Below are 26146 nucleotides of genomic sequence, written 5' to 3'. Positions count from 1 at the left end.
CAAAGTGAGAAGATTTCCTACTGCGGAACGCAAGTTTTATCCTTTTAAGAAGCAAATGGTGGAATAGAGGATTATTTAAGGGGAAAGGATACTCACTCTAAAGAATAACATAAATTGTGCATAATAGTTTTCCTTACAGAAAAGGATTTTCTCGTGCGCATAATTGGATTTTACATTTTGGCTGACTGACGCAGCATCGTTTTGGAGTATCTTGTTTTGGAGATTTAAAACCTTTTATTGTACATTACAGGGGGTGGGGTGGGGGGGAGGGAGTAACTACATCTTCTTAAGCAAAATCGGACCAGACGAAGTTATGGAGATGCCAACAAAAAACCCATATCTCCATGTCCAATGACCGCTTCCGCTCGTTCTCCAATCTGACCACCTTATTTATGACATGGAAAAACGAGGACCCCACAGCGTCCTTTATTATTTGATTCTGAATGCGCCCCTGCTATTCTGTGTAAATGGTGAGTAAACTTGAGTAGTCCTCGTTGTCAAAGATTTCCAGTCTTTTCCGTGTTGCGTATATTCAGTCTGATGGGAGAGCGAAGATGCTAAGTGATTCTCCTTTGAAGTTTTTATTTCTGGTAATGTGAAATTATTGCATTACAGTTGACTAAATGCAAGCGACTATTTATGTGTCACTGGTTTTTATCATGCCAAATCGAATTTAAATGCATATGGGAAGCCTACTAAAGGCAATAAATTATCAGTATTACCTACGTGTGGATAATAGAACACACTTCCACTAGAACATCACAATCATACAGAAGATTGATGCAATTTATACCAAAGCACTTAAAATGCTTCACTTGATCATAAAAGCAAAAGCTGCGTGTGGCAAATCTTTGATATAAGCCTATTTGGTGTCTTTTCGAGGGGTTTCTTTTAACCAAACTATGTTGTTTTTGTGTTTTCTTTATAAGCCACGTTTACTGAAGTGCCCAAAGATGTGAGTGTCGGTGAGGGCGAGGACATAGAGATGCCGTGCGCTTTTCGAGCTGTCGGAGTCTCGCCGTTCTCTCTGGAGATTCAGTGGTGGTACCTCAAGGAAGCAGCCCCTAAAGAGCTCGCTCACGAACTTCAAATTAGCGCTCCGGCCAACAGAGCCAAGGTAACAGGGCTTTCGTTTTTCTCACAGTTGCCTGACAACAGGCAGTTTCCCTGTAAGTTGCAACAGTATTTGGAGACCTGCACCAGGAATGATGTTTGACGGCCGCAGTGGGATATGCCAGGGCTTCACGTGCCAATGAAAGAAATCAATTATTAATTTACGTCCTTGAATTGAGTTGTGTCTGTGGTTGGGCATCAATGAGAATTATATGAATGTCACACTCAATTACAAAGGGCACAATGTGTTTTTATTTCATAAGCTCTGAGATGGATTATTTTTAGCTTAAAATAGGCTATGTTGTGTTGACATGGAAACACTATATCTCATCGTATTGAGTAGTAATACGAACCCTTTAATAGCTATATGAAAGGCCACTTGAACAATACAGCATGAAAGGGAAACGTATCAGATATACGCAACTGTTGCTGTCCAAGGTTCTGAACCGCCAACGACCTCTCATTTGGTATTAACGCCGTCTTTCAAGTGTCAATAAAAGTTCCCCATTGACATTATTACAACAGTAAAAACAGTAATTTAATAGTTGTTGTCGCCTATTCATGGCATGATGTCCTCTATTACAGGTTGCCCACAGGGACGCCACGAAAATAAGTGTAAGTATTTCAATAATGTTTAATGTATTTATTTATTAATCTCTCTCTCTCTCTCTCTCTCTCTCTCTCTCTCTCTCTCTCTCTCTCTATATATATATATATATATATATATATATATATATATATATACACACACACACACACACACACACACACACACACACACACACACAGTCAGACGATCTTTAGTGTTTAGCATAAATATATGGCAAATTTGTCTTCAGAAATAAAGGTTGTATTCTTTTGTTGACGCGCAGATACTGAAGAAAACAATTATTTTCATTAAAAAAATAAAAAAAATAAAAAAAAGACTCTTGAATAACCTACATTCGTATATTTCAAGGAATGACGTGACGTGTGACATTTATTTACGTGAGCCCAACTATCATGCTTAGAGACATTTTTTTTTTTTTTTTAAACACCTGCTCATAAATATTGATGTAATTTTCAGATGAAATAATATGACAAAATATCTGATATCGTTAAATAAAATACATTTTGAGTAGTATTTTTCTCTCTCTTCACGAGCAGACGGTGAGAGTCCAGGGCAACGCTATTTCCCACAAGCTCAGCCTATCGGGTGTGCGGAAGGAGGACGAGGGGGTGTACGAGTGTCGGGTTTTGGACTTGTACTCTGACGAGACTCAGGAAAACATGGTGCAGGCCACTCTGCGCGTTACCCCGCGCGAAGGAATGCTGGCCGAGGAGGCCGTGTCTCACATCCAGAATCGATGGCCACTGAGGTACAGCAATACAGCGACGGGTGGACGGGCCACCTCTGAGCCGGGCCAGGGTCAGGGACAACCCCGCGTGCCTCCTCCGCTCGGAATTGGACCTGCTTCCGCCTCAACGACTACAACTGCCTCTGCAGTCAAGTCTTCAGCTTCGTCTCGGCCGGGCAATTCATCCATCCTGAGACAGCAGCACGGATTCGGTGAGTGAAAGTGCAACAGCGACACCGAGTGTCCAAGAGAGGTAGATTTATCACGGTGCTCAGTGCATTAGAAGTGCAATAATAAAAAATAAAAAAATACATTAGGTTTTGAAGGGCTTTGCTGAATGCGTCTTAGAATAATGTGAAGCAATGGAGTTTATTTTTTGTGCACCTTTAATGGAATGCCCAATGGGGTGTGCACTATAAAATGTGGCTTATTGAAATACACAATGATGAAATATGTTTATCAAATCACTGATGTATGTGGTGGTTTAGGACTGGTTTGTGTGGTGTTATTATGAGCATGATTCAGTACATTTTGTTTTTGGTATACCTCCTCAGAGAGCTGTCTATATCTGCAGTATGTTATGAAGAATTATGCGTGTGGAGAGGCATTGCTCTTACAAACAGGCACACACACTAATCAATGAAGCGCATCTTAAAATAATCAAATTTTACAGTCGCTGCTGGAAGGTTTAATTGGTCCCCCTGCCTTATCAAACCAATGTCTGCTAACCCAGTAGGCAGTCTGGAAGAAAATTATGTGTGTGTGTGTGTGATTAATGTGTGTATATGTATCAGTGTACTCTGTTCTGTGAGAGAAAAAGCAAGAGAATGAGGAAAGGGAGAGAGAGAGAGTGTGTGAGATGAGTAATGAAAGGTCTATGACACTACTTCTGTCTGAAGCAGGAAGTTCCACTACGATATGTCCTGTCCCATAGCATCAGTCTCAACCCTTTTTGTCTGTTTATGACCACAATGCAGTCACAGTGACCATAAGGTTATCTAGACATCACCTTGTTTCCTTAACTCTGGTCACAGGGTCAGGGCCTCTATTTAGGTGTGCTTCAGTGGGGATTTAAATGCTTGGGATGTTTCTGACTCCCTTCTGTCACGACAGGATGGATTCATACAGACATTTGGAAGACGATTGTGTCGAGTCTCTAGCTGAGCCGCAATAGTTTGTTTGTGGTGGGGATGCATTACCCTTCAGGTGACTTCTAAACCCTGTGGTCTGTAGACATGGAGATACAGTGGATTCAGAAGCATTTTACAGTAATCGGCAAGCATTACTAGGCAGTGATTTTTTTGTTGTTGTTTGTAAGTCTCATGAGAAATTGCTGTCAAGAGTTGTGTTCTAGAATAGATAGAATAGATCTATCTTCATTGATTTTTTTTTTTTTTTTGTGTTTTTTACATTTTAAATCTATCAAAGAACAGAAAATCTACACTACCGTTAAAAACGTTTGGAATCAATAAGACATTTGTGTTCTTAAAAGCAACTGATGCTTCTCTTCACCCAAGGATACATTAAATTGGTCAAAAATTCTGTCAAAAACATGATGTAATGATGTGCATTATTATTGCTGTTTGAGATAACTATTTATAAAATGTTCAGCAGTCAATACTCAAGTCTACTGAGAAAATACTGTAACACGTATCCATAAGAAATGATTCTAATGTGCTAATTTGGTACTCAACAAACCTTTCTTATAATTAGAACAGGTAAATCCTTGTACTACTTAATGAAGTATGGATGTCGCAATAGAGTGCAGCACAGTTGCTGAGGTATTAAGTACTCTTGCATTTCTTGCAAGTCACTTTACCCTTGCAAGTTAAATTTTGGTTCCAAAAATGGCCAAAAAGCAACACATTTCTCGTCATTCTATTGTTCCTTTGAGAGATGAATGCAATTCCATGCACTACTGTCTTGATAGAAAAAAGCAAATTGGATCTGACCAGGACAGAGAGAGAATTGGAAGGCACAGATGCACGAAAACAAGAGGACAAGTACATCCTAGTCTCTAGTTTGAGAAATAGACTTTACTGTCATTCTTGACTAATTTAAAGCATCCTTGAAAAATAAAATGTTTATTTTCTATCCAAAGCACACATATTTCATGGTGATTCCAAACTTTTGAACAGTAGTTTATATTTTGAAAATCTAGATTTTTACCTCTTACGAGAATCTTAATTTAAAATGTTACATTGCCATTATTCAACGAGGGCTGAAATGATTAGTAGACGTTATCGACAATGTCGACAATGAAAAATTGTCGACAAACATTTTAGTTGTCGAATAGTCATTTGATCTCATTTAACGTAACGTGAGATCACATTAAACTCTAATGATGACACGTGAGAGCAGCACTGTAGCTCGCGCCTGACTGAGGAGAGGAAGAATTACACAGCTCACAGCCCAGATGCACTCCAAACCTTCCATACAGCTTCAGATGATTTAGATAGCAAAGTATGTGGGAATTAAAATGCAAAAATACAAAATAAGTAAATACAGAAGCACTCTCATTGTGGAATAAGTGGAACTGGAGCTGCCACTCTGCTGAAGCAAAACTTGTGTGTCGAGTGTCTTTAAAGGAAAAACCCCACCGTTACATCTTTAATGCAGTTATATTTAATGCGTTATAGCCTTATTAATGTTCAAATAATATCATGTAAATAACTACAAACTCCGAAACTGGCATGTCTCTGTGCGGTCAGCACCTCTTCTATGAGTTGCACGAATGTCCCGATCTAAGGGGTAGAGATTAAAACTGCACCCGGCTGAGGCACACTCTGTCGTGATGCTCATCCCTCGAGCGCGCACACTTAATGCAGCTAGATTATAACATGATGGCTTGCGACTTAATGGATCATAATATGTGTCACTATGCATTTTTATCGTGAAGAAAATTGACAATATGCAGCTTTATTAATAAGAGAGAGATTGTTTTTTTGTGAGTTAAAGATGGATTGAAGTGAACAGAAAGGTGAGAGAGGGTAGTCCACGCCCCTTATACACTGGAACAAAATACATTCTTGATTTGTTTTTGTTTTGGCTTGTTTTCCAATATGAATATCTAAAACTCCTTTAAAATAATGTAAATTTTCTTAGCAGCTATACTGCAGAAGAAAAAATTGTTATCTGAGAATGTTGAATATATTATTAAAAATAGAAATGTATTAAAATATCTAAAAATCCTTTTAAAAAGATGCATTCACCTGAGAAGCAGCATATAAGATATTTAGACTTGCTTTTAGAGAATAGATCTTGAATTTAAGTATATTTTGTCTTTACTGCACTCGCAGAAGTATAACCAAGTGGAAAAATACACTTATATACAAAATACACGTATATTTAACATACATTCTCTTAAAGCAAGTCTAAATATCTTTTATGTTGCTTCTCAAGTAAATGTATCTTGTTTTAAGGATTTTTAGAAAACAAGACAAAAACACTTGATAACAATAGGATTTTTTTGCAGTGAATTTCTTTACTGAATTGATTAAACGTAATAATTGTATTTTTATTATTTTTTTTATTTTTTTTTAATTCAGTGAATGTCATTTAGAGGTATTTTTAAAAGATGATTTTGTCCTCCTTATTGTTATTAAGCATGTTTAATTGCACCTTTTAAGTCTTGGCTCAAGGTGAATAATCAGTTAAGAGCTAATGATTAATCGTTGCAATAATTGCTGAATAATCGTTCTAATAATCGTTAGATTAATCATTAGTTGCAACCCTAATAAAAACAAAAATAATTAGTCTTTAGTGTTTTTCCAGATGCTACAAGAGTAATAAGCAGAGTAATTGGTCAAACATCTGTATCATGTACCTTTACAGATCAAATCAATTAACACACAAAGTACCTTTCTTGCAATAACCCCAATGCATTTCAATCTAATTTGTTTCACTTTACAACATTTTTTTTCTATAGATCTTTTTACTTTTAGTGAATATTAAAATTCATTAATTCATTCATGCATTCATTCATTCATAAGATGACAAATTTTCCTCTATAAATATAGTTTGGTCAATATGCAAATGTTTACCAGGAATACATCATGCAGAACAATAATTTACATTTAGGTATTGTACAGATACAGCATGTAGGATATTTGTCTTGAAAGTTTTACAGTTTTCAAAGGCATTGCAACAAGAAAAATATTTGCCTCTATTTCAAAATCAGTTTAGACTTTTAATCAAGTTATAACAATTTTCCCTGCACAAACTAAATAAGCATTTCAAGTGTTTATTTGACATGTAAATTTACTTTTTGTAAATTAATATTTTAAATGCAGCCTTTTTTCTGGATGAAAAGTTTAAGCAGAAATTTGCTTTTGATATCCTATAGAAAACTGTGACATGCCATTTTTGTAATAGCACATAGTTTGGAGACACGAACATACGTGCATGTGTGCGTGCGTGCCTGTGGGAGTGACTGTATGTGCGCCAACACGCTCAGCCAGCTCTTTAGTGCAGCCAGACATGGAGGCAGCCATTTGGCGAGTGTGTCGGACATTAAAAGGGCCAGTGCACTGATCCTCCATGGTATTTCATTCCAGGTTTCTCTCTCTTTCTGTCTTTCTCTCTCTACTGTTGCCCCATGCTATATTTTTACCTACTTTAATATCATGAATTAACTATTTTTATACGAGGACATTTTCAGTACCTGTTTCATTTACCTTGGCTGGGAAATGCAAGCCATGATTTTGTCTTTGGTCAATCAACTGCTAGTTTCTCCATGATGGGCATTTGTAGCTTCCGAGTTCTGAATAGTGTGTCCTATTTTCTAAAATTTTAGTTGCAATTTATTGCTAGTGCAATTTATATGAAGTATGTACAGTGGTAGCTCTCTACAGTGTTAGTGTGGTAATATTGTAGGTAGGCCTATACTTTTAAGCTATTCATTGGTAATAATGCAACTAATGGCATACTTTTAGCTTCTAGTCCTTATGAAACAAAACTCCATGATTGTTGGCTCATGCAGCATTTAATATGACAGAGAGCCCCCATATTACAACAATGAATGTTGAGAGGGGTGTTTCTACTTGCCTTTGACAGGGTTAGTCAGATTCATTCACATGAGCCAGCCAGGCAGTGCAATCTGTGCAGTCTATGCAATCTAGAAGGTTAAAGAGTCATCTGCCACATTTGAAGGATTGCACCTTTCAGTTCTGACCATAGTATCAGCGCTCGAGAAGAGAAAGAAAATGCACCCTCTCCCTGCTCACACTCTTTTTCTTGCTCTCTCTCACACACACCTCTTCTTTTGGGAACATGCATCTGTCTCTTTTCCACAATGTCATCTCATTGAGTGGCAGAAACAATTAATATTAAAGGAATGCCAGGGGCGGGAACTGATAAGCTTGGCCTGCTGCACGTTGCCAGGTGCATCAAATTGCCTCTTGCTGCTTTTGCCATTTTTTATTTATTAATTTTTCCCAGCAGTGCTGGGTGGCGTGTCTGTCCTGACTGGAAAGAAAAGATAAATTCAGTGTCCTGTAGAAATTGGGTCCTCTCAGATTGCTCATATTTTCTCATGAGAGCATTAAGCATAAAAATGTGTCTCTTTGTAGACATGGTCCATAGTTAAAGGCCTTTGGTGGTAATGCTCACTTGTATAAGAGATTGTCTCAGCATACTGTTTGTTAATTAATTCAGAAGCTCATTTCATATTAATGTAATTCCTTCCTGATTGCATAATTAAGGGGTTGGGGTTTAGCAGGTTGGTTTAATCTAATTACACAAGAAATTACATGATTTGCCCTTTTATCTGTTTTTGTCAAGAAAGTCAGGAAAGAGAATGCTGAGTAACCTATACTTGGCAGGTGACTAAATGATTTGAAGCAAGTTGTAGAGAGCTGCAGAGAGATTGAGAAAGAGAGAAGAAAGCCAGTAAAGAGAAAGAGAGAGAAAAATATCAGAGGCACAGTGCACCATGCCACATGCCATCCCAGGTGACCTTGGAACTCTTTATAAGTTTATTTCACTCCAACTGCACAGCTGCTTTAATCTAGTCTCCTCTCTGTATGTGTGTGTGTGTGTGTGTGTGTGTGTTAGTGTTTTCATAATTTCTCTTTCCTCTACGTCTAATACACTCGGATATTAATTTGGTTATTTTGTACACATGATAATTACACAAAACACATGTGTTTTACTCACTCTCCAAGCACTTTTTTTTTTTTTTTTTTTTTTTGCCTGTACACATTTTTACTAACATTGTAACACCTGTAATGAAATTGCATTCCCCCATGAGTGTGAGCACCGGGGGGTTCTGATGGTGTGTTGATTGCTAGAGAAGTCCAGTGTTTATTGTCGCTGGACAGCTTTCACACTTAACATATGAGCCGTGTCCAGCTGCAGGCCCTTCACTGCAAACATCCATTCACTGGATGTGTTTGTGCATTGTCACTGAACATTGTCACTGTGTGGGCGGGTGTTAATTGTTTCATCTCTGCTTTGCTCATACTGGGACACTGTGCTTAGTTGTGTACATGCTGTCTCCACCAGGGAAATCAAGGGGAGCTTTGTCTCAATCTAGCTTTTGTTTGGTAACGAGAGAGAGAGAGAGAGAGAGAGAGAGAGAGAGAGAGAGAGAGAGAGAGAGAGCTGAGCATAAAGCATTCAGTGTAATATACACAGAAGATATTTTCTGGAGCATGAAAAATAGAATTATAGCTGGTTAAGATGAGGATGGAAAGAGGTTTCAGAAGAGGTAACAGAATACATGGGAATTCCATAAGAAAGTAAAAAAGCTGGTGAACAAAATATAACCCAACAGAGTTATATTTTTGTTAATTTATTATTAATTGATATTACATTAAGGATGTTAAACTAAACCGGCCTGATCTCATGAAAATTACGTGCATGACTGGGGCAACAGTCATGCATTGTCAAAATGATATTATGCAGTTCCTTGCATGTATCACAGCAGTCCCCGGGGTAAAATGTCCACAGTGGGACATTTTAAATTAAAATTTTAAAAAAGTTAAATTTGCTCCCAAACAGATCAAGTTTTGAAGGTTAATGTTCTGTCGAGTTTTAAATCTCCCTACCCTAAACCTTAAATCTAACCAAAAGTGTCATAAAAAGCAAATGTGAGAAACACGAAATTGTTGAAGCAGCCCCATCATTTTGTGCCGCTATTGTGGTTATGTAATGCAAATGTTAAAACGTAATGCAATATGAAAGTGTTTCGATTTAAAAAGATAGCACTGTGTGAGGAACAGAGGGAAAAGTGTTAATGAACTGACAATTTGACATAATTTGTGTGAAAGGAAATAAGTCAAGTGTTGTTGTAGCGCTTCTAATATTTATTTCACCAGAAAACTGCCGAAATACATATAACAAACCAGGTAACGTCATTTAGCAAAACATAAGTATAGAAATGTGATTTTATGAGATCAGTTGGCACTTAACACAGTAACAAAATTTGTGTTATAACATTTCAATATAGATAATATGTTTTTTCTGGCATTGAAAATTTTTCAGCGGCTGCAGAAGTAAAAGTTTGAAGCAAATTTTATTAAATTAAATTAAACTATAGTCATCTTGCTTTCACCATTTTATAAGCGCTAAATATGCTTCTCATGTGGAACAGTTTCACATGCATTTTGCGTGATCCGCCGAGAATCACTCACACAAGTGATGCGCTCTACTCTATCCTCCTGCATCTCTGGAGCCCTCAGGTACGCATGCATCTTCCAGGCTTCCCTCGATATGCAAGCTCTGGTGACAGGATAGCGCAGAGCGGATCACACATGTGATTAAATTGGGCTTCCCTTGATATCATGGCGCAGACAGCAAAACTTATGTGAACCATTTGAATTTTACATGAGAATTTACTATTTTAAAGTGCTGTGAAGCAATTCAACCATTTCAAATGCCTAGACAGCTCCGACATTCTGAACAGCACTGATGAGGGAAAGCGAAAACACCTGCCCTGCACCAGCATCAATTACAAGACTTTTCATATCTACACATCAACTTACATTTATCACAGTAAACTGTAACAGATGTTTTTCATTACAACTGTGTCAGTTGTATTAGAAAAAAAAAAAAAATTGAAAATATTTTTCATAACAAATAAACTCTTTATTTTTAGAAAGACTAACTACCTAACCACTGTGATGAGGAGCCAGCCATAGTCTTTCTTGTAATTATGGCATTACAAATGCAACTGTTAAACAATGAAAGAACTATGTTAAACATAAGGGCAAGAACAATGTAAAATAAAAGTCTGGGCCTTTATACATTTTGAAAAAGCCATATATAATATTGAAATAAATTTCCTGATGATGTTTGAGATTAGGAAACAAACTGGTCTGGTTTGGCTTCAGATGTCCATAGAATAAAAAAAATATCATTAAGAGTCTGATAAAAGGAAAAAAGTATCTGAAAAAATATTTCCTATGGAGTAGGAAACAAACATATTTACTATAGAAGCACAGTCACAAATCAGTAAAGTGGTTTAATATTATATTTGGGCCTATAGAAATAAGGTGAGTGTGTTTGATTTCCCACAGCACCTGAAGAACTAAAAATGTTGAATTCAGAAGTTTCTAGATGCTCAGATGATCAAACATCACCTTACAAACATGAAATGCAATTACATATCTTAAATATTAATAGCAATTATGTAAAAAAATAAAATAAAATAAAAAAAAGGCAAAAATAAACCGCACCAAATATGTGATGACTGTGTATGTCAGTTACCACCAAAAAAACATTTTTGATCCAGGAAAAACCCTGGATACTGATATACTGGTTGTCTGTTCATAGGTGAACTGGTTAAACCCAGCCAATTATCAGTATGGATACAATCAGTGTGTGTTGGCTCAGTGTGGTCAATAATACCATTTTTGTTTTCTCTATCAACTCTAGCTTAAATCTGTTTGTTTGCGGAGCTCTGCTCTTGACCATAGGAAATGAGTGTCACCCTCCTTTTTCTTTTCTTTTATCATCTTTTGCTTATTTTTTTCATTGATCTCTTCCTATAATAGGCATGCTTTACTGTGTGTTAGAAGATATCATAATTGACTAATGTTTCGATTTTATATCATATATTAGATTCATCAGGATCATATTTTCTAGAAACAAAAAATTCATTTGCAGGTGCCATTGATTTACTTTATCAATCTCTGCATGCACAGGCATGCAGGGGCAGCCAAATTTATGTTTGTAGTTTATAAAGTAAGGTTTCAACAATCCATAGTCAATTGGATTTTGAGGTGTGTGGATTGTGCTGCTGAAACTCTATTATCCCTCAGAAAGAGAGTAGGACATGCCCTCAGCTCAACAGATATGATCACACTGTAACCCTCTAATCTTTCCTCTTTAGAGTCCATTGTTTCTGATCTCCCAGTGGGCCCACAATGGCCATTATAACTCTCCGTAAGAACACCTGCTGAGATTGCAGGGGAGTAAAAACAACTGGTAAAAACAAGAGGTGATGCAAGGTGTTTATTTCACATTTAAAAAATTATGTTGTAGGGGGTAACAGCTGGGTCCTCAATATGTATATTGAAGAATAAAACTCGGAGTCAGGTTTTGCAATAATAAAATGAGAGAGTTAACTTTGATTGTTCTCTGCAGGTTCAATAGGCATCATGAGTCGATGAGATATAACAGTTAGAAAGACAGGAAGTCGAAGTGAAGTTTTACAAACTTTCCAAAGCAATTGGATAGTCATAAGCAAATTACATTTAAGAGTGTCATCGTACCACAATTTCTATCATTCTGGTAGGTCAACTAATTCAAACATTTTAACATATTACAAATATGGACTGCTTCCGTTTTCGTGCAAAAAATAATTGTTAGCCACAACATGAATCAAGGTCCCATCCTTGGTTGAAACAAACTTATGGTCAGATATCAGAGGTTAGCTATCAGTTATGGCTACTCCTTATTTCTCTACGTCAAAGGGGTACCAAGGAGAGCAATTAAAATCCTTGGAAGCTGTTTTCGACTACGCCAAAGTCACATTTGAGAGGGCATAATTACCGTAAATAATTCAGAGACACAAGTTATTTAGACATTCAATGTGTAGGTGTTATCTTCTCCTCCAGAATAGAGGCCTCCTAAAACTTGCTGGAATGTCAGGCCTCAACATCTGTGGAACATGTAAAAATAAAAGGATTTCGAAAATCCACCGCTTCACTGTAATGTAGCAAATATGTACTTGGCAGTTACAAAATACTGATGCTATTACCAACATATCAGTATTCAGAACATCAGAGACAGAATTGGACTGATTTTACAACTGCTGTAGATATGGATGGTTTGCCATCATTAAGATAACCATGTACACTGCACTGCATCAGGAGAATTAAATGTAGAATATCAGGTCATTTGTGCATGACCGAGGGCTTGACGGAAGTGAACATTGCAGTGAGCCAATAAACTTGAGCATGCAAATCTATAATGGAACAAGTTTGGTTAGGGAAATTCTACTTTTTAAGCTTGTGGCAAGCCTTGAGGCAGCAAGCTACATGTAGCATATAGTAAACAAATTTAGGTAAAATGGGGAATTGACTCAAAATGAATGAATGAGACTATACATGTTCTGTCTGCAGTCTGCTGAGGAAGAGCAAAACTTCTCTTATATTCTTAAAAGGAATAGTTCACCTAAAATGAAAATTATGTCAGCATTTATTCTCATGTTGTTCCAAATCTACTTTAGTCCATGGAACACAAAAAAATAGGTGTTAGGCAGTTTGTTAATCTCAGTCACCACACACTTTCATTGCATCTATTTTACATACAATGAATGTGAATGGTGACTGAAGCTAACATTCTGTCTAACATCTCCTTTTGTGTTTCACAGAATAAAGTAATGTAGATTTGAAATGACATGAGGGTGAGTAAATGATGACAGAATTTTCATTTTTGGATGAACTATCTCTTTAAAATCTATTGATTAGAACAGGGGAATTCAAACTTGAAATATTTTTGGACCAGATCAAGCGCAGACAACATGGGTTTTATAAGGGCTGTGGTCTACCCTTCCCAGTATAACATATACAGATACACAACAGTATGAGAACCATAATCCCTCAAAGGTTACAGAATTTTATTATAAATGGCAATGATCCTTATCACTGGGGTGTGTTCATTAAATATGTAATTAAGCAAACAGAGAAATATCCTTTTATAGGGGGTTAAATGAGTAAGAGGAGGAGATTACTTATGACATGTGAGTAATGAGCTGGAGTAATGAAGCTCTTTGCGTCGATGTTGACAGTAATTATTTCCACAGCAGTCAGGGTCATGACTTTGCCATTTTAGCTGATTTGTACATCTGTTTGTATATTCACTTACCCTTGTTTAGTCTAATCTTGTGTGTATCTATCATGTTTCGCTGTAAGAGATTTTGATTGTGTGCAGTGACATTTTCAGGTCAATTTATAAGGAATCCTGCGAATCAACTACCGTGTAAGAATACAGGGAGAATTAATAATAATAATGTAATAATAATTATTAAAGATAATAATGACAAATACTATTTAATTTACACAGTTTTGATACGGTAAATTTCGTGAATTATTTACAATAATCAGGGCTCTACAGTGCGAGCGTTTTACTCGCACTTGCGAGTGAACATTACTTGCAAATGCAGAAAATTATTTGGGCGCTAGGCACGAGTAATGCCCTAAGTTATGAATTTATTATTGCAGCCTACCATCAGAATTAAAACTGCCTAATATAGCTTCCCTCATATACCAAATACTTTTAAAAGAGGCGCGGTAGTTATTTTTGCATTAAAAGCACAGTTTTTCACTCTCAAATGGCTGCGAGTGCTGTCCTCTCCCTCTCTCTCTTTCTTTCATGTGCACGCAGAGACCGAAGGAGAGATATACCACGTGAAGATGGTTTAAGCGGAGTTTCTTGCTTGTTTGTGTGTCAAAATTACGGACAGCATTTTGAATAATGACAGATTAATCTCGCGCTCACACGCAAGATTCTGAGAAAAATAGCAGTCAAATTAAAATGTGCGAATCCATAATATGCGCGATAACAGTAAACAGCATGTCAGCGTCCTCGTCTACCTCAGCGTGAAAGCAAAATCTACCAATAATAGCCTCTTTGCACAACTGTGTGAGGATGACGTGCACCACATGTACAGTATTCTGCTTCTAACTCAGGTGCGCTGGCTGTCGCGTGGACAAGCACTTGTGGGTTTCTTTTTTTTGGATCTTCAATGGTCATGAAAATTCTACAATATCATAACCACACACTGCAAAACTGTAAAAACCTCTTAAAACGGCATACCTTGTTGATGCTGTATAACGAGACCACCAAGCAGCTGAATGGCTCTGCGTCAGTGTGTAACAGACCGAAATGTCAACCGCTAGAAATGTATCAAGTATCATGTCTATCACGGTTATGCAAAATCCGTGGCAATGCACGTTCCCAAAAATCAATGTATTATAATCATAATTTTGCATTTCTCTCAGCCATCGATGCTAGTCCTCTCGCGTGCTCACACGAGCAAACACATAGAGCTCAAGGAGAGAGAGCGCGCATCCATGGTGGTGATGTACTGTATGTGTAGACTTATATATAAGTAGAGGAGGCTTCAAGGTAAAAAGGTTGGGAACCACTGGTCTGGCGCATATTTTCATAGAAAAACAATTTTAAAAAGTAATAAAAATAAAAAATAGCATATAAAAATGCAGAATTGCTACTTTGTGGTATTATTTGTCATATAAAATATATTAACATTGTATAACTTTTCATGAATAACCCATTAAGCAATATTGCATTATACAACGCTTAATAGACAGTTAAAACTGAAAATACATTAATGTAGTTATGAAAGTCATGAACATTTGATTTGAAAGATTTAAATGTTGATGAACTAGCTACTAATCTGTTAAGAAGTAGGCCTACCAATGTTTGTTAATGGCAAATGGAAGTATAAAGTATCATCAATATATTATTAGTTTAATAGTGGCTTAAGGAGATCTATCAGGACTGATGTAGTTTGGTGCTGCCTGTAAAGTTAATTTAAGAAATAATCATTTGAAAAAGGTTTATCAGAGAAGACATCCTTTGCCATGTATAAAGAATGTGGTGTTAATGAATTCTGTAGTAATTTTTAATGCATGCATGCTCTGCTGTGATACATTACTAGTTGTATCAACCTGAACACCGACTGTGCATGAGCCCTATTGATTACTTGTACTATGGATATGTTTTTTTTTTTTTTTTTGTTTCCTCTGAGCTTGACAGACCAGAGTCACTATTCACTTTCATTATGGCAAATAACGTCATGGTTACTTGTGTAACCTCTGTTCCCTGATGGAGGGAACGAGACGTTGTGTCGATGTAGTGACACTAGGGGTCACTCTTGGGAGCCCGAGACACCTCTGGTCTTTGATAAAGGCCAATGAAAATTGGTGAGTGGTATTTGCATGCCACTCCCCCGGACATATGGGTATAAAAGGAGCTGGTATGCAACCACTCATTCAGGTTTTATGCTGAGGAGCCGATATAAGGTCCAGCCATTTCAGCGGGTAGTTCAGCGTTGTGGCAGGAGGGACACAACATCTCGTTCCCTCCATCAGGGAACGGAGGTTACACAAGTAACCATGACGTTCCCTATCTGTCACTCACTCGACGTTGTGTCGATGTAGTGACACTAGGGTTCCCTATACGAAACGCTACAACTGGCTGAACTGTGTTACGAGAACTGGCGGTGCGTGGTCGGCAGACTACTGTGTGCCTCATAGCCAGCACACCAGGTCGACATGTAACCTCCCCCAACATAGTTATGAGTGTCGAATGGCCCTTTGGGGACAAGTCGACTACCCAAAAGATAGAGACAAGCTAACCCAGTCGTGGTCTCTTTTCCGGGATTATCCGACTGGGCTACCAGGTCTAGTCGGGGGGTGTCCCTCCCAAGGGGAAGACACAGTGGAGACCACACCTCGCCCAAAGAGAGGGGGGGATATTTAAGTGGAAGAATATGTCACATGGTCTTTCCAACCATGTGGAGAGTCTTCAAGGTAGATCCTACCAAACAGAGGAGGAGTTACTACAAACATGGAGACTGGGGCAGAGGGGCTCTGCCCAAGGAAGACACAGTTTGCCAACAGGGAAACGAATTAGCGGAAGATATAAATCGCATGGGGTTAGCCTTACAGGGAACCGCCACATGCAGAGCATCTACCCCAGAACAGGACTCTTAGTTAGCACGTGTACTGGGCCGGCAGGAAGTCAACCAGGGAACAAAACTTGTGAACACTACTGGTAATTAATGGCACACGTCTTCAGCTCAAAAGGAGGTGGAAGGCGCTATGTGCAAGCGATACACCCGGCCAGCTATCTCGGGCTTATCCGCTTGTATTGCGTGCCACTACCTGGGATGAAACCGGTTCCACCCGGAGGTTGTAGAACATTGCAAAGGTGTTGGGTGTTGCCCAGCCTGCTGCTCTGCAAATGTCTGTTAGAGAGGCACCTATGGCCAGGGCCCAGGAAGCCGCAAAACCCTCGGTAGAATGGACTCGTAGCCCTACCGAGGGCAGCATGTCTTGGGCGTGATATGCCATAGTTATGGCATCAATGAGCCAGTGGGTGATCCTCTGCTTAGAGACAGCGCTTCCTTTCCTCTGTGCACCAAAGCAGACAAAGAGCTGCTCAGAGATTCTAAAGCTCTGCGTGCGATCCAAATATATGCGTAAAGTGCGCACCGGACACAGCAACGACAGGGCTGGGTCTGCCTCCTCCTGGGGCATCGCTTGCAGGTTCACCACCTGGTCCCTAAAAGGGGTGGTGGGAACCTTGGGCACATAGCCCAGTCGGGGTCTCAGGATCACGTGAGAGTAACCTGGACCAAACTCCAGGCACGTTTCGCTGACAGAGAATGCTTGCAGGTCTCCGACCCTCTTGATGGAAGTGAGGGCAGTCTTAAAGAAGAGTGCCTTAAGCTCAGCTGACTGCAAAGGCTCAAAGGGGGCTCTCTGTAGACCCTGAAGAACTACAGAGAGGTCCCATGAGGGAACGAGGTGCGGTCTGGAGGGATTCAGGCTCTTGGCGCCTCTTAGGAACCTGATGATCAGATCGTGCTTCCCTAAGGACTTACCGTCGACTGCGTCGTGGTGTGCTGCTATGGCAGCAACATACACCTTCAAGGTGGAAGGGAAAAGCCTCCCTTCCAACCTGTCCTGCAGGAAGGAAAGCACTGATCTGACTGTGCATCTCTGGGGGTCTTCCTGTCGGGAAGAACACCACTTAGTGAACAGATGCCTCATAGAGGGGGCCCTAGCCTGAGTGATCATGTCTACCACCGTGGGTGGTAGACCGCATAGGTCTTCCACGTCCTGTCCAGGGGCCAGACATAGAGATTCCAGAGGTCTGGTTGCAGGTGCCAGATGGTTCCCCGTCCCTGAGAAAGAAGGTCCTTCCTCAGGGGAATTCGCTGGGGGGGCTGTTGCGAGGAGCGTGAGGTCTGAGAACCATGTCTGGGTGGGCCAGTAAGGTGCTACCAGGACGACCTGCTCCTCGTCCTCCCTGACCTTGCACAGGGTCTGTGCAAGTAGGCTCACTGGGGGAAATGCATATTTGAGCAGGCCAGGGGGCCAGCTGTGTGCCAGCGCGTCTATGCCGAGGGGAGACTCGGTGAGGACGTACCAGATCAGGCAGTGGGAGGATTCTTGGGAGGCAAACAGGTCCACATGTGCCCGTCCGAATTGACTCCAAATCAGCTGGACCACCTGAGGGTGGAGACTCCACTCTCCCCTGAGGTTAAGCTGCCGTGACAGCACGTCAGCTGTAGTGTTGAGGTTGCCCGGGATGTGAGTGGCTCGCAGTGACTTGAGGTGCTGCTGACTCCAGAGGAGGAGACGGCGGGCGAGTTGTGCCAATAACTCGAGGCAGTTTATGTGCCAATGCAGTCGCTGGCCCGTTCACAGGCCGGCGGCTATGTGCCCATTGCAAACAGCGCCCCAGCCCATTTTGGAGGCCCATAGAAACGAGAGTTCGGTCCAAGGGCTGAAAATACGGTGACAGACCGGCGTGATGACCACGCAATGTGTCCCGTGGCGCCATGCCCATCTCGGGACTCGAGTCTGAAGCCAGTGCTGAAGCGGTCTCATTTGCATCAACCCGAGCGGGGTGGCTACCGCCGTGGATGCCATATGCCCCAGGAGCCTCTGAAAAAGTTTCAGTGGAACTGCTGTTTTCTGTTTGAACGCCTTCAATCAGGCCAGCACCGACTGGGCGTGCTTGTTTGTAAGGCGCGCCGTCAAAGAGACTGAGTCCAGCTCCAAACCAAGAAAAGAGATGCTCTGAACCGGGAGGAGCTTGCTCTTTTCCCAGTTGACCCGAAGCCCTAGTCGGCTGAGGTGTGAGAGCACCAAGTCCCTGTGTGCACACAACATGTCTCGAGAGTGAGCTAGGATTAGCCAGTCATCGAGATAGTTGAGAATGCGAATGCCCACCTCCCTTAACGGGGCAAGGGCAGCCTCTGCGACCTTCGTGAAGATGCAAGGAGACAGGAACAGGCCAAAAGGGAGGACTTTATACTGATATGCCTGACCCTTGAATGCAAACCGCAGGAAGGGTCTGTGTCGAAGAAGGATCGAGACGTCGAAGTACGGGTCCTTCAGGTCTACCGCTGCAAACCAATCTTGATGCCGGATGCATGCCAGAATGCGTTCTTGCATCAGCGTCTTGAACGGGAGTCTGTGTAAGGCCCGGTCCAGTACTTGCAGGTCCAAGATTGACTGCAACCTTTTTTGGTACGATGAAGTAGGGGCTGTAAAACCCCTTCATCTCGGCTGGAGGGACAGGTTCTATCACGCCCTTCCATAGGAGGGTAGCGATCTCCGCACGCAAGGTAGCAGTGTTTTCGTCCTTGACCAAGGTGAAGTGAATACCGCTGAACCTGGGCGGGTGCCTGGCAAACTGAATTGTGTAGCCGAGTCGGACGGTCCGGATCAGCCATCACGATGGATTGGAAAGTGCAAGCCACGCATCCAAGTTCCGCGCAAGGGGGACCAAGGGGACAACATCATCGGACGTACCGGCAGGTGGGGCCTCGTGGCGGGGCGGAGCTCGAGGTGCCACACCATATCGTGGCCGTGCTGAGTCTAGGGACATCGAAGCACTTACCTGGCTCCTCATGACCTCCCCCGGAACAGCCTGGGACAGGGGAGGAAGAGGCCTGCCCTCTTAACCCATGGAGACTGCCACATTGGGGGCGGCTCTGTGCCACAGCTGGGCACTCGGGGGTGGAAAGACCACTGCTGGAGCACCAGTCCTGCAAGGAAAAACCTGTGGACGGTAGTCGTGATGACGACCATGCACACCGGGTATGTGACCCAGGGAGGAAGGAAACCGCTCTTTTGCTGAACTGTTGGGTACCGCAGCCACTTGGGCATGCAGCAAAATCAAACAAAAAGGCAAAAATAGATTTCCCATCTGGCCCTCTACCGGAGGATGGAGTGGTCTTCTAACCAGCTCCAGGTGAGTGGGTTCCTTCATCCCTGGGTTGCCCATCTCAGGGGCGCTTTGACAACCTCCGTGGGTTCTTAGGGGCTGACTGTGAGACAGGTGGCGTCTGCTTCCTGCGGTGGGCTCCACGCCGGGGCCAGGCCAAAGGGGTGGGCTGCGGCGGAGACGGTGCAGTCACCACAGGGGGACGCCCTTGGCGACACACAGACGGGGTGCGGGATCTTGAGCCACGCCGGGGCAGGATGTGCCGGATAGCCTCGGTCTGCTGCTTCACCACAGAGAACTGCTGGGCAAAGTCCTCAACGGTGTCGCTGAATAGGCCTGCCTGGGAAATGAGGGCAGCAAGAAACCGTGTCTTGTCGGCCTCAACCATCTCGACCAGGTTGACCCAAAGGTGGCGCTCCTGGAGTCCCCGAGGGGGGGAGCCCAGCTGAGGCTTCTGTGTCCGACTGGTGTGTCTGACTTCGCGGGCTCCGAACAAGAAGCCAGATTCGCTGTGAGACGTGCAGGCGAACTCATCCGGAAGCCCGACTGGGGCAGATGAGCGTGCTGGGGAATGGGAGGTCCACGGGGGGATACCTGGGGGTGGCGATCCCATTGGGGTCCCCAAATCGCCCCCAGTGCTAGCCGCGCTGGCCTCATACCCGTAGATCTTACGAAAGCAAGCCGCAATGTTGCCATGGTCATGTTCTTGCAATGAGAACATGAACCATCCACAAATGCTGCCTCCGTGTGGGTCACACCCAGACACGAAAGACAGCAATCATGACCATCCGAAGTTGAGAGATAACGACCGCAACCAGGAATAACACACAATCAGAAAGGCATCTTTAAAAAGACACGTCTTTAAAAAGACATTCCATGTGTGCCACTCTTTAAGAGAAATATACTCTTTTAGAGGAAAAGGCTCTATCAGAAAATATACTCTCTTTGTTTTCTGCCGAAGTGCCCAGGGGCATTCTCTGCAGTGCATCAGTGCAGAGGAGGGAGAAGCCACTGAAATGTGCCGTCAGATCCAGCAGAGGTGAATGAACAGTAGAATTCATGCTCAGTGAGCATGAACGTTCGGCTCTGAAGAGAAAATCTGAATGAGTGGTTGCATACCAGCTCCTTTTATACCCGTATGTCCGGGGGAGTGGCATGCAAATACCACTCGTCAATTTTTATTGGCCTTTAATCAAAGACCAAAGGTGTCTCGGGCTCCCAAGAGTGACCCCTAGTGTCGCTACATCGATACAACATCGAGTGAGTGACAGATAGGGAACCATAATTACTGAGGTGCACTCAGTAATTTTATCCTCATTAAAAAAGTTTTACTCCTAAAAAAAAAAAAAAAAAGAATTGTAATTGGTAAATTATGTCTCTATGTTGGAGAGTCAAACACAAAAGCTCTGTTCCAAAACCAAGTAAGCTGCCTCCAGTGGCAGCATTTTAAGGTATCTGTGATGAGGCAGGCAAGGAATGAGGATCTAAATGCAGCTTTAATAAAACAAAGATAAACAAAGTAACTCAGAATATAAGGAAACAAAACACAGGGAACCAAGCACAGAGCATCAAACAATACATGCGAAGACTGACAAACTAACCAGGGGAAACAAGGGCTTAAATACACAAGGGAAAACAAGGAACACCTGGGAAAACAATAAGGGAATGAGGAAAACCTGGGGAAACAATCAGGGTGAACCAGTCATGAAATAAGAACTACAAAAGGACTACAAAACAAACACAGGAAACAGGAACAGGGAACTAAACAAGAATTTCAACATAAAAGTCTAGACAAAAACAGGGAATAGCCGCTAGAGGAATAGTCTCTGGGGGAGTGGGCGGAGCCGCTGGAGGAATAGTATCTGGGGGAGCGGGCGGAGCCGTGGAAGACTCTTTGGGCGGAGCCGTGGAAGACTCTGTGGGTGGAGCTGTGGAAGACTCAAAGGCAGGCGGAGCCAGGAAGAGGCTTGAGGGGCGAAGCCAAGGAAGGCGAAGCCATGGCAGGCTCTATGGGTGAAGCCGTGGAAGGCGGAGCCGTGGGAGGCTCGAGACAAGCCCTAAGACTAAGAGTCCTGGATGACTGGGAAATGACCTCTGTTGTCGTGAGCATGGGCAGAAACTCAGGAGTGACCTCTGTGGTTGTGAACACTGGCAGAGACTCGGGAACGACCTCTGTGGTTGTAAACACTGGCTGAGACTCGGAGATGTCCTCTGTGGTAGTGAGCATGGGCAGAGACCCGGGAACGACCTCTGTGGTCGTGAACACTGGCAGAGACTCGGGAATGACCTCTGTGGTTGTGAACACTAGCAGAGACTCAGGAACGACCTCTGTGGTCGTGGGCATGGGCGGAGACTCGGGAACGATCTCTATGGTTGTGAACATGGGCAGAGATTGGGAAACGACCTCCCTGGTCGTGTACATGGGAAGAGATTTGGGAACAGAAGCCTTTCTTTTCCTCCTCCGGATGGCCGAATTTGGCAGCGCTGGCTCTGGAACGGATGAGGCTGGCAACGCAGGCTCTGGGACAGACGACGCTGGCAATGCAGGCTCTGGGACGGACGAGGCTTCCAGCTCGTGGCAGGCGTGGGCATTGGCTCGTTGGCCGTGGCAGGCGTGGGCGCTGACAGTTTGTGAGGTATGGTCTTCATGGCCCTACGCACTGTTTATCCAGACAAGTGAAGCTTACATCAAAAACGCGTCAAAATAAAAGCATGAATCAAAATAAAAGCTAGACACCTAAAATTCGAAAATGTGACCAAAAAATATTACGACCGTATAGTAAAATGTAATATTCACTCTAGTATTAGTAGTAGTAGTAATAATAATAATAATAATAATAATAATAGTTAATAATAGTAATACTAAAATTATTATGATTATTATGATTATTATTATTAATAGTAGTAATAATTAATAATAATAATAATAATAATAACAATAATAATAAAAATTAAGGAATATATCACAAGGTAGAGTGCAATGTACTATATTAAAGTTTTCTAAAAAAGATGCAATGATATATTGAAAAATAATTGTTCTATATTTATTGTTGAAGGTTTAAGGAATTCATTTTATTAACACTATTTTGATGATGAAATTACATTAAATTTTAAAACATGGAATTCTAAAAAATAAAATAAACCGTAAAACACAGGATTTGGGAAAAATGTAAACAGATTTCAGTAGGGCCCTAATTAAAAACACTTAAGTAATGCAAAGTTTATTGAGAAACACTTGAAGGACACATGCATTTGTTTTATTATTTTTATTTTCATTGAAATGTGCCTTTTTGAATAGGTTAAAAGAGTGTTTAATAGCACATTGCCATATTAGCATATTTTTGCTTTGGTATCGATATTGGTATATCGAGAACCGTGAAATTTCACTGGTATCAGTACTAGCTACTGAAATTTTGGTATCGTGCCAACATTAGTAGATAATATCCACTTATTATCCACATATGGTCACTTATGAGGTTCTATGTCAGATAGGATGCCGTCATAGAAAGTAGCTGCCAATGTATGTTTTTGAACAGAACCCAAGTGTGTACATGTGGTCTAAATGTATCCATCTGGCATGTTTGTTTATGTAAGTACGTTCATGACACAATCTGTTTCTGTTTGCTGATGTGCCATTGTTGGCTAGAACTCAAAAGTCCTGTGGGCTACTGTACTGCTGTCAGTCATGGAGAGGAAATGTCATGTAAGTCCCACACAAGGGCAAGGAGTTCCCATGAAGGTCCTAGGGTTTTTTAGTGCCCCATTTTTTTTTACCACCTCCAGCAGAGCTGGCCTGCATTTTGCTCTTGTAAAGTTAGGATGAAAATGTGGAGTAACAGATCCCTGTTTTGTGTAGCCTGCAATGGAGGAATGAGGCAATAAGAGCAAAATTGCTGAGCAGCCTTGATATAAGAGCCATCTGAAGGACTTTAATTATATGAAATATGGCCCAGATGCTGAATCAGGCATTGATGCAGTAAATAACCACAAGCTAAAAGCAATTAAATTAGATGCTTTTCTGATTCTGTATACTTATAAAACATGCATTTTTTTTTCTTCTTTTTTTTTTTTTTTTTTTTTTCAAGGTTTAGCCTAATATTTGTTGGGTGTTTAAAAAATAACTGGATTCATTATTAATAATGTTTATATGTTTAATAGTACACTATGATGTAACAAACATTTTCTCTCTCCCTTCCTCTCTCTATCTCTCTCTCTCTCTATCTCTGCTGTTGATGATATTGGCAGGTTCCGGAACAATGACAACCACTGAGCCACTCCTTTACATCACTCTGCTGATCCTGCAAAAGCTCCTCCCCTTCCTGTTTGCCTACTAAGAGACCACAGCCAAACAACTCACATTGATTTCACTTTATGTACCAAACGACAAAGGGAAAACATAATTAGGTTTGTATATATATATATATATATATATATATCTTCCATTATGGCACATCACAGAGAGGGATGACTTTGGAGAAAATTAAAATATCACAATAATAAAGAGAAGGCCATATTCTTTTCTGGGACTTGTGTGGGAGATTTGTCTCGGATTTGGATGTAAAATGGATTCTATAAGAAGCATGATAAAAACAAAATTATATATATATATATATATATAAAAGGAGTTCTTGTGAATTAGAGCTTCGCAACTGTGTCATATACAAAACTGATATCCATAAACGCTGCATCCACTTTCCAAATACTACTTTTTGCCTTGCTAAATGCATGGCTTTTTTTAGTTTTATTGTTTTATTATTTTTTATTATTATTATTATTATTATTATTATCATTTAACATTTTAGTGAATTTTGTTTTTGGTTTACTACGATTTTATTTTTCATTTTAATTTGATATTTTTTTCTAATTTAAGTATCTGATGTTGAATTACGAATGACAAGGTCAAAACTTCGCATTTCACATCTCAATCTTTTTTATTTGCATGAGCTGTTTGGCAGTCTCATTTTTCAAATCAGAAACATCAAAGAAGAAGTTCATTCATGTTAAGCCAATGTGTAACACTATGTATTTTTTTTCCTCACATCTGACTTTTGAGTTCTCAAACATTTGTCACATAATGTATAAAAATGCAACCTTATATATTTTGATCAACGCGTTACCATAGTTGTTGTTAGTCACTTCTAATATGTTTATTTTTATTAAATGTATGGTGGTCAAGGTAAGACATTCATTTATAAAATTTTAAAAGAAAAAATATATATATTGGTACTGTATGTTGCCAACATCAGTTGAAATAAAAGTTTTTTTTTTCCTTTAAAAAAAAAAAAAAAAAAACATTTTTACATCACAAAAGCACTTTCTATTTTTTTTTTCCAGCTTGCTTGCTCCGCATTCTTGACTAAACACTCAAGCGTCCCATGGGTGTCATGAACTGCAGTGTATTCTTTACAGTACGATAGGCCCAATTCCAGCTGGAAAACGCATTACTCTTGCAACCATTAGTGAGTGAGCACAGCCGGCATACAACTCGCAGTTCATTTCATTATCATATGCACATCCCCCTTTTGCAGTGGTGTCAAATAACTCTTAACTCTCTTCTGCTGTTTTTGCTTAACCCTGCTCAACTCTCATCCGCTCTACCTAAACACATCTTCTGATGAATGGCAGAGGCATTGTTCTCAGCTAAAACACTGAGTTCTATTGTCTTAATGGAAACCTGGAAGGCGTCACATAACAAACCAACCTCTCACCGACTTTGACATTCATTGTGTTTATCACCTCCAAGTAACTGACTTTCACTCACTTTGATTTTCACATGTACAATGAAAGTCATCCTCCTTTCAGTGGAATAAATAACGGTTTACAAACTTAAATGGATCTAACGGGTAAAGACAAGCATCCGGCGAGCCACGCAGCATTAGAATTTTTTATTTTTTAAAACTAAATGAGCCAGGTGGCTTTTACTCTGCCTAGTGAAGGCCTCTCCTCCCCATCAAATTAATGAGTGTTTGACAAGGCTATTTATAAGTGTTACTCAACATCCGACAAGGCCCTGAGTGCTCTCCTCAATGCAGTAAATCATCCCCCATTGAAGTAAACCAACACAGCTCACTTTTAGTTCCTCTCCTGCTTTCTCCCAAATTCAGAGGTGGATAGCAACATCCAGCAAAGCATGGCACATTAGGAACATATGCATGTTTTGTAAGAGACAACAGTTAAAAATAACACAGTGCATGATTATAATTGCTTTCTTATAAATTAATTCCTCTGCACTTCTCTGGAGATTAGTGAGAAAGCCATGG

General features: G+C 40.8%; 1 protein-coding gene across 1 annotated transcript; it reads left to right on the top strand.

The window, feature by feature from the left end:
• The first annotated feature begins 282 nt into the window (after positions 1-282).
• Positions 283-25129, top strand: LOC127446247 (V-set and transmembrane domain-containing protein 2B-like). The gene is made up of 5 exons (XM_051707008.1): positions 283-470; positions 930-1117; positions 1699-1728; positions 2260-2662; positions 24132-25129. Exons 1-5 carry the CDS (start codon positions 398-400, stop codon positions 24218-24220), a joined length of 783 nt encoding a protein of 260 aa, XP_051562968.1. The 5' UTR covers positions 283-397; the 3' UTR covers positions 24221-25129.
• The last annotated feature ends 1017 nt before the right edge of the window (positions 25130-26146 follow it).

This window comes from Myxocyprinus asiaticus, chromosome 1, assembly GCF_019703515.2.
Source record: "Myxocyprinus asiaticus isolate MX2 ecotype Aquarium Trade chromosome 1, UBuf_Myxa_2, whole genome shotgun sequence".
NCBI lineage: Eukaryota > Metazoa > Chordata > Actinopteri > Cypriniformes > Catostomidae > Myxocyprinus > Myxocyprinus asiaticus.
Note: the sequence above shows the minus strand (reverse complement) of the source record. Positions and strands in the feature narration are given on the sequence as shown.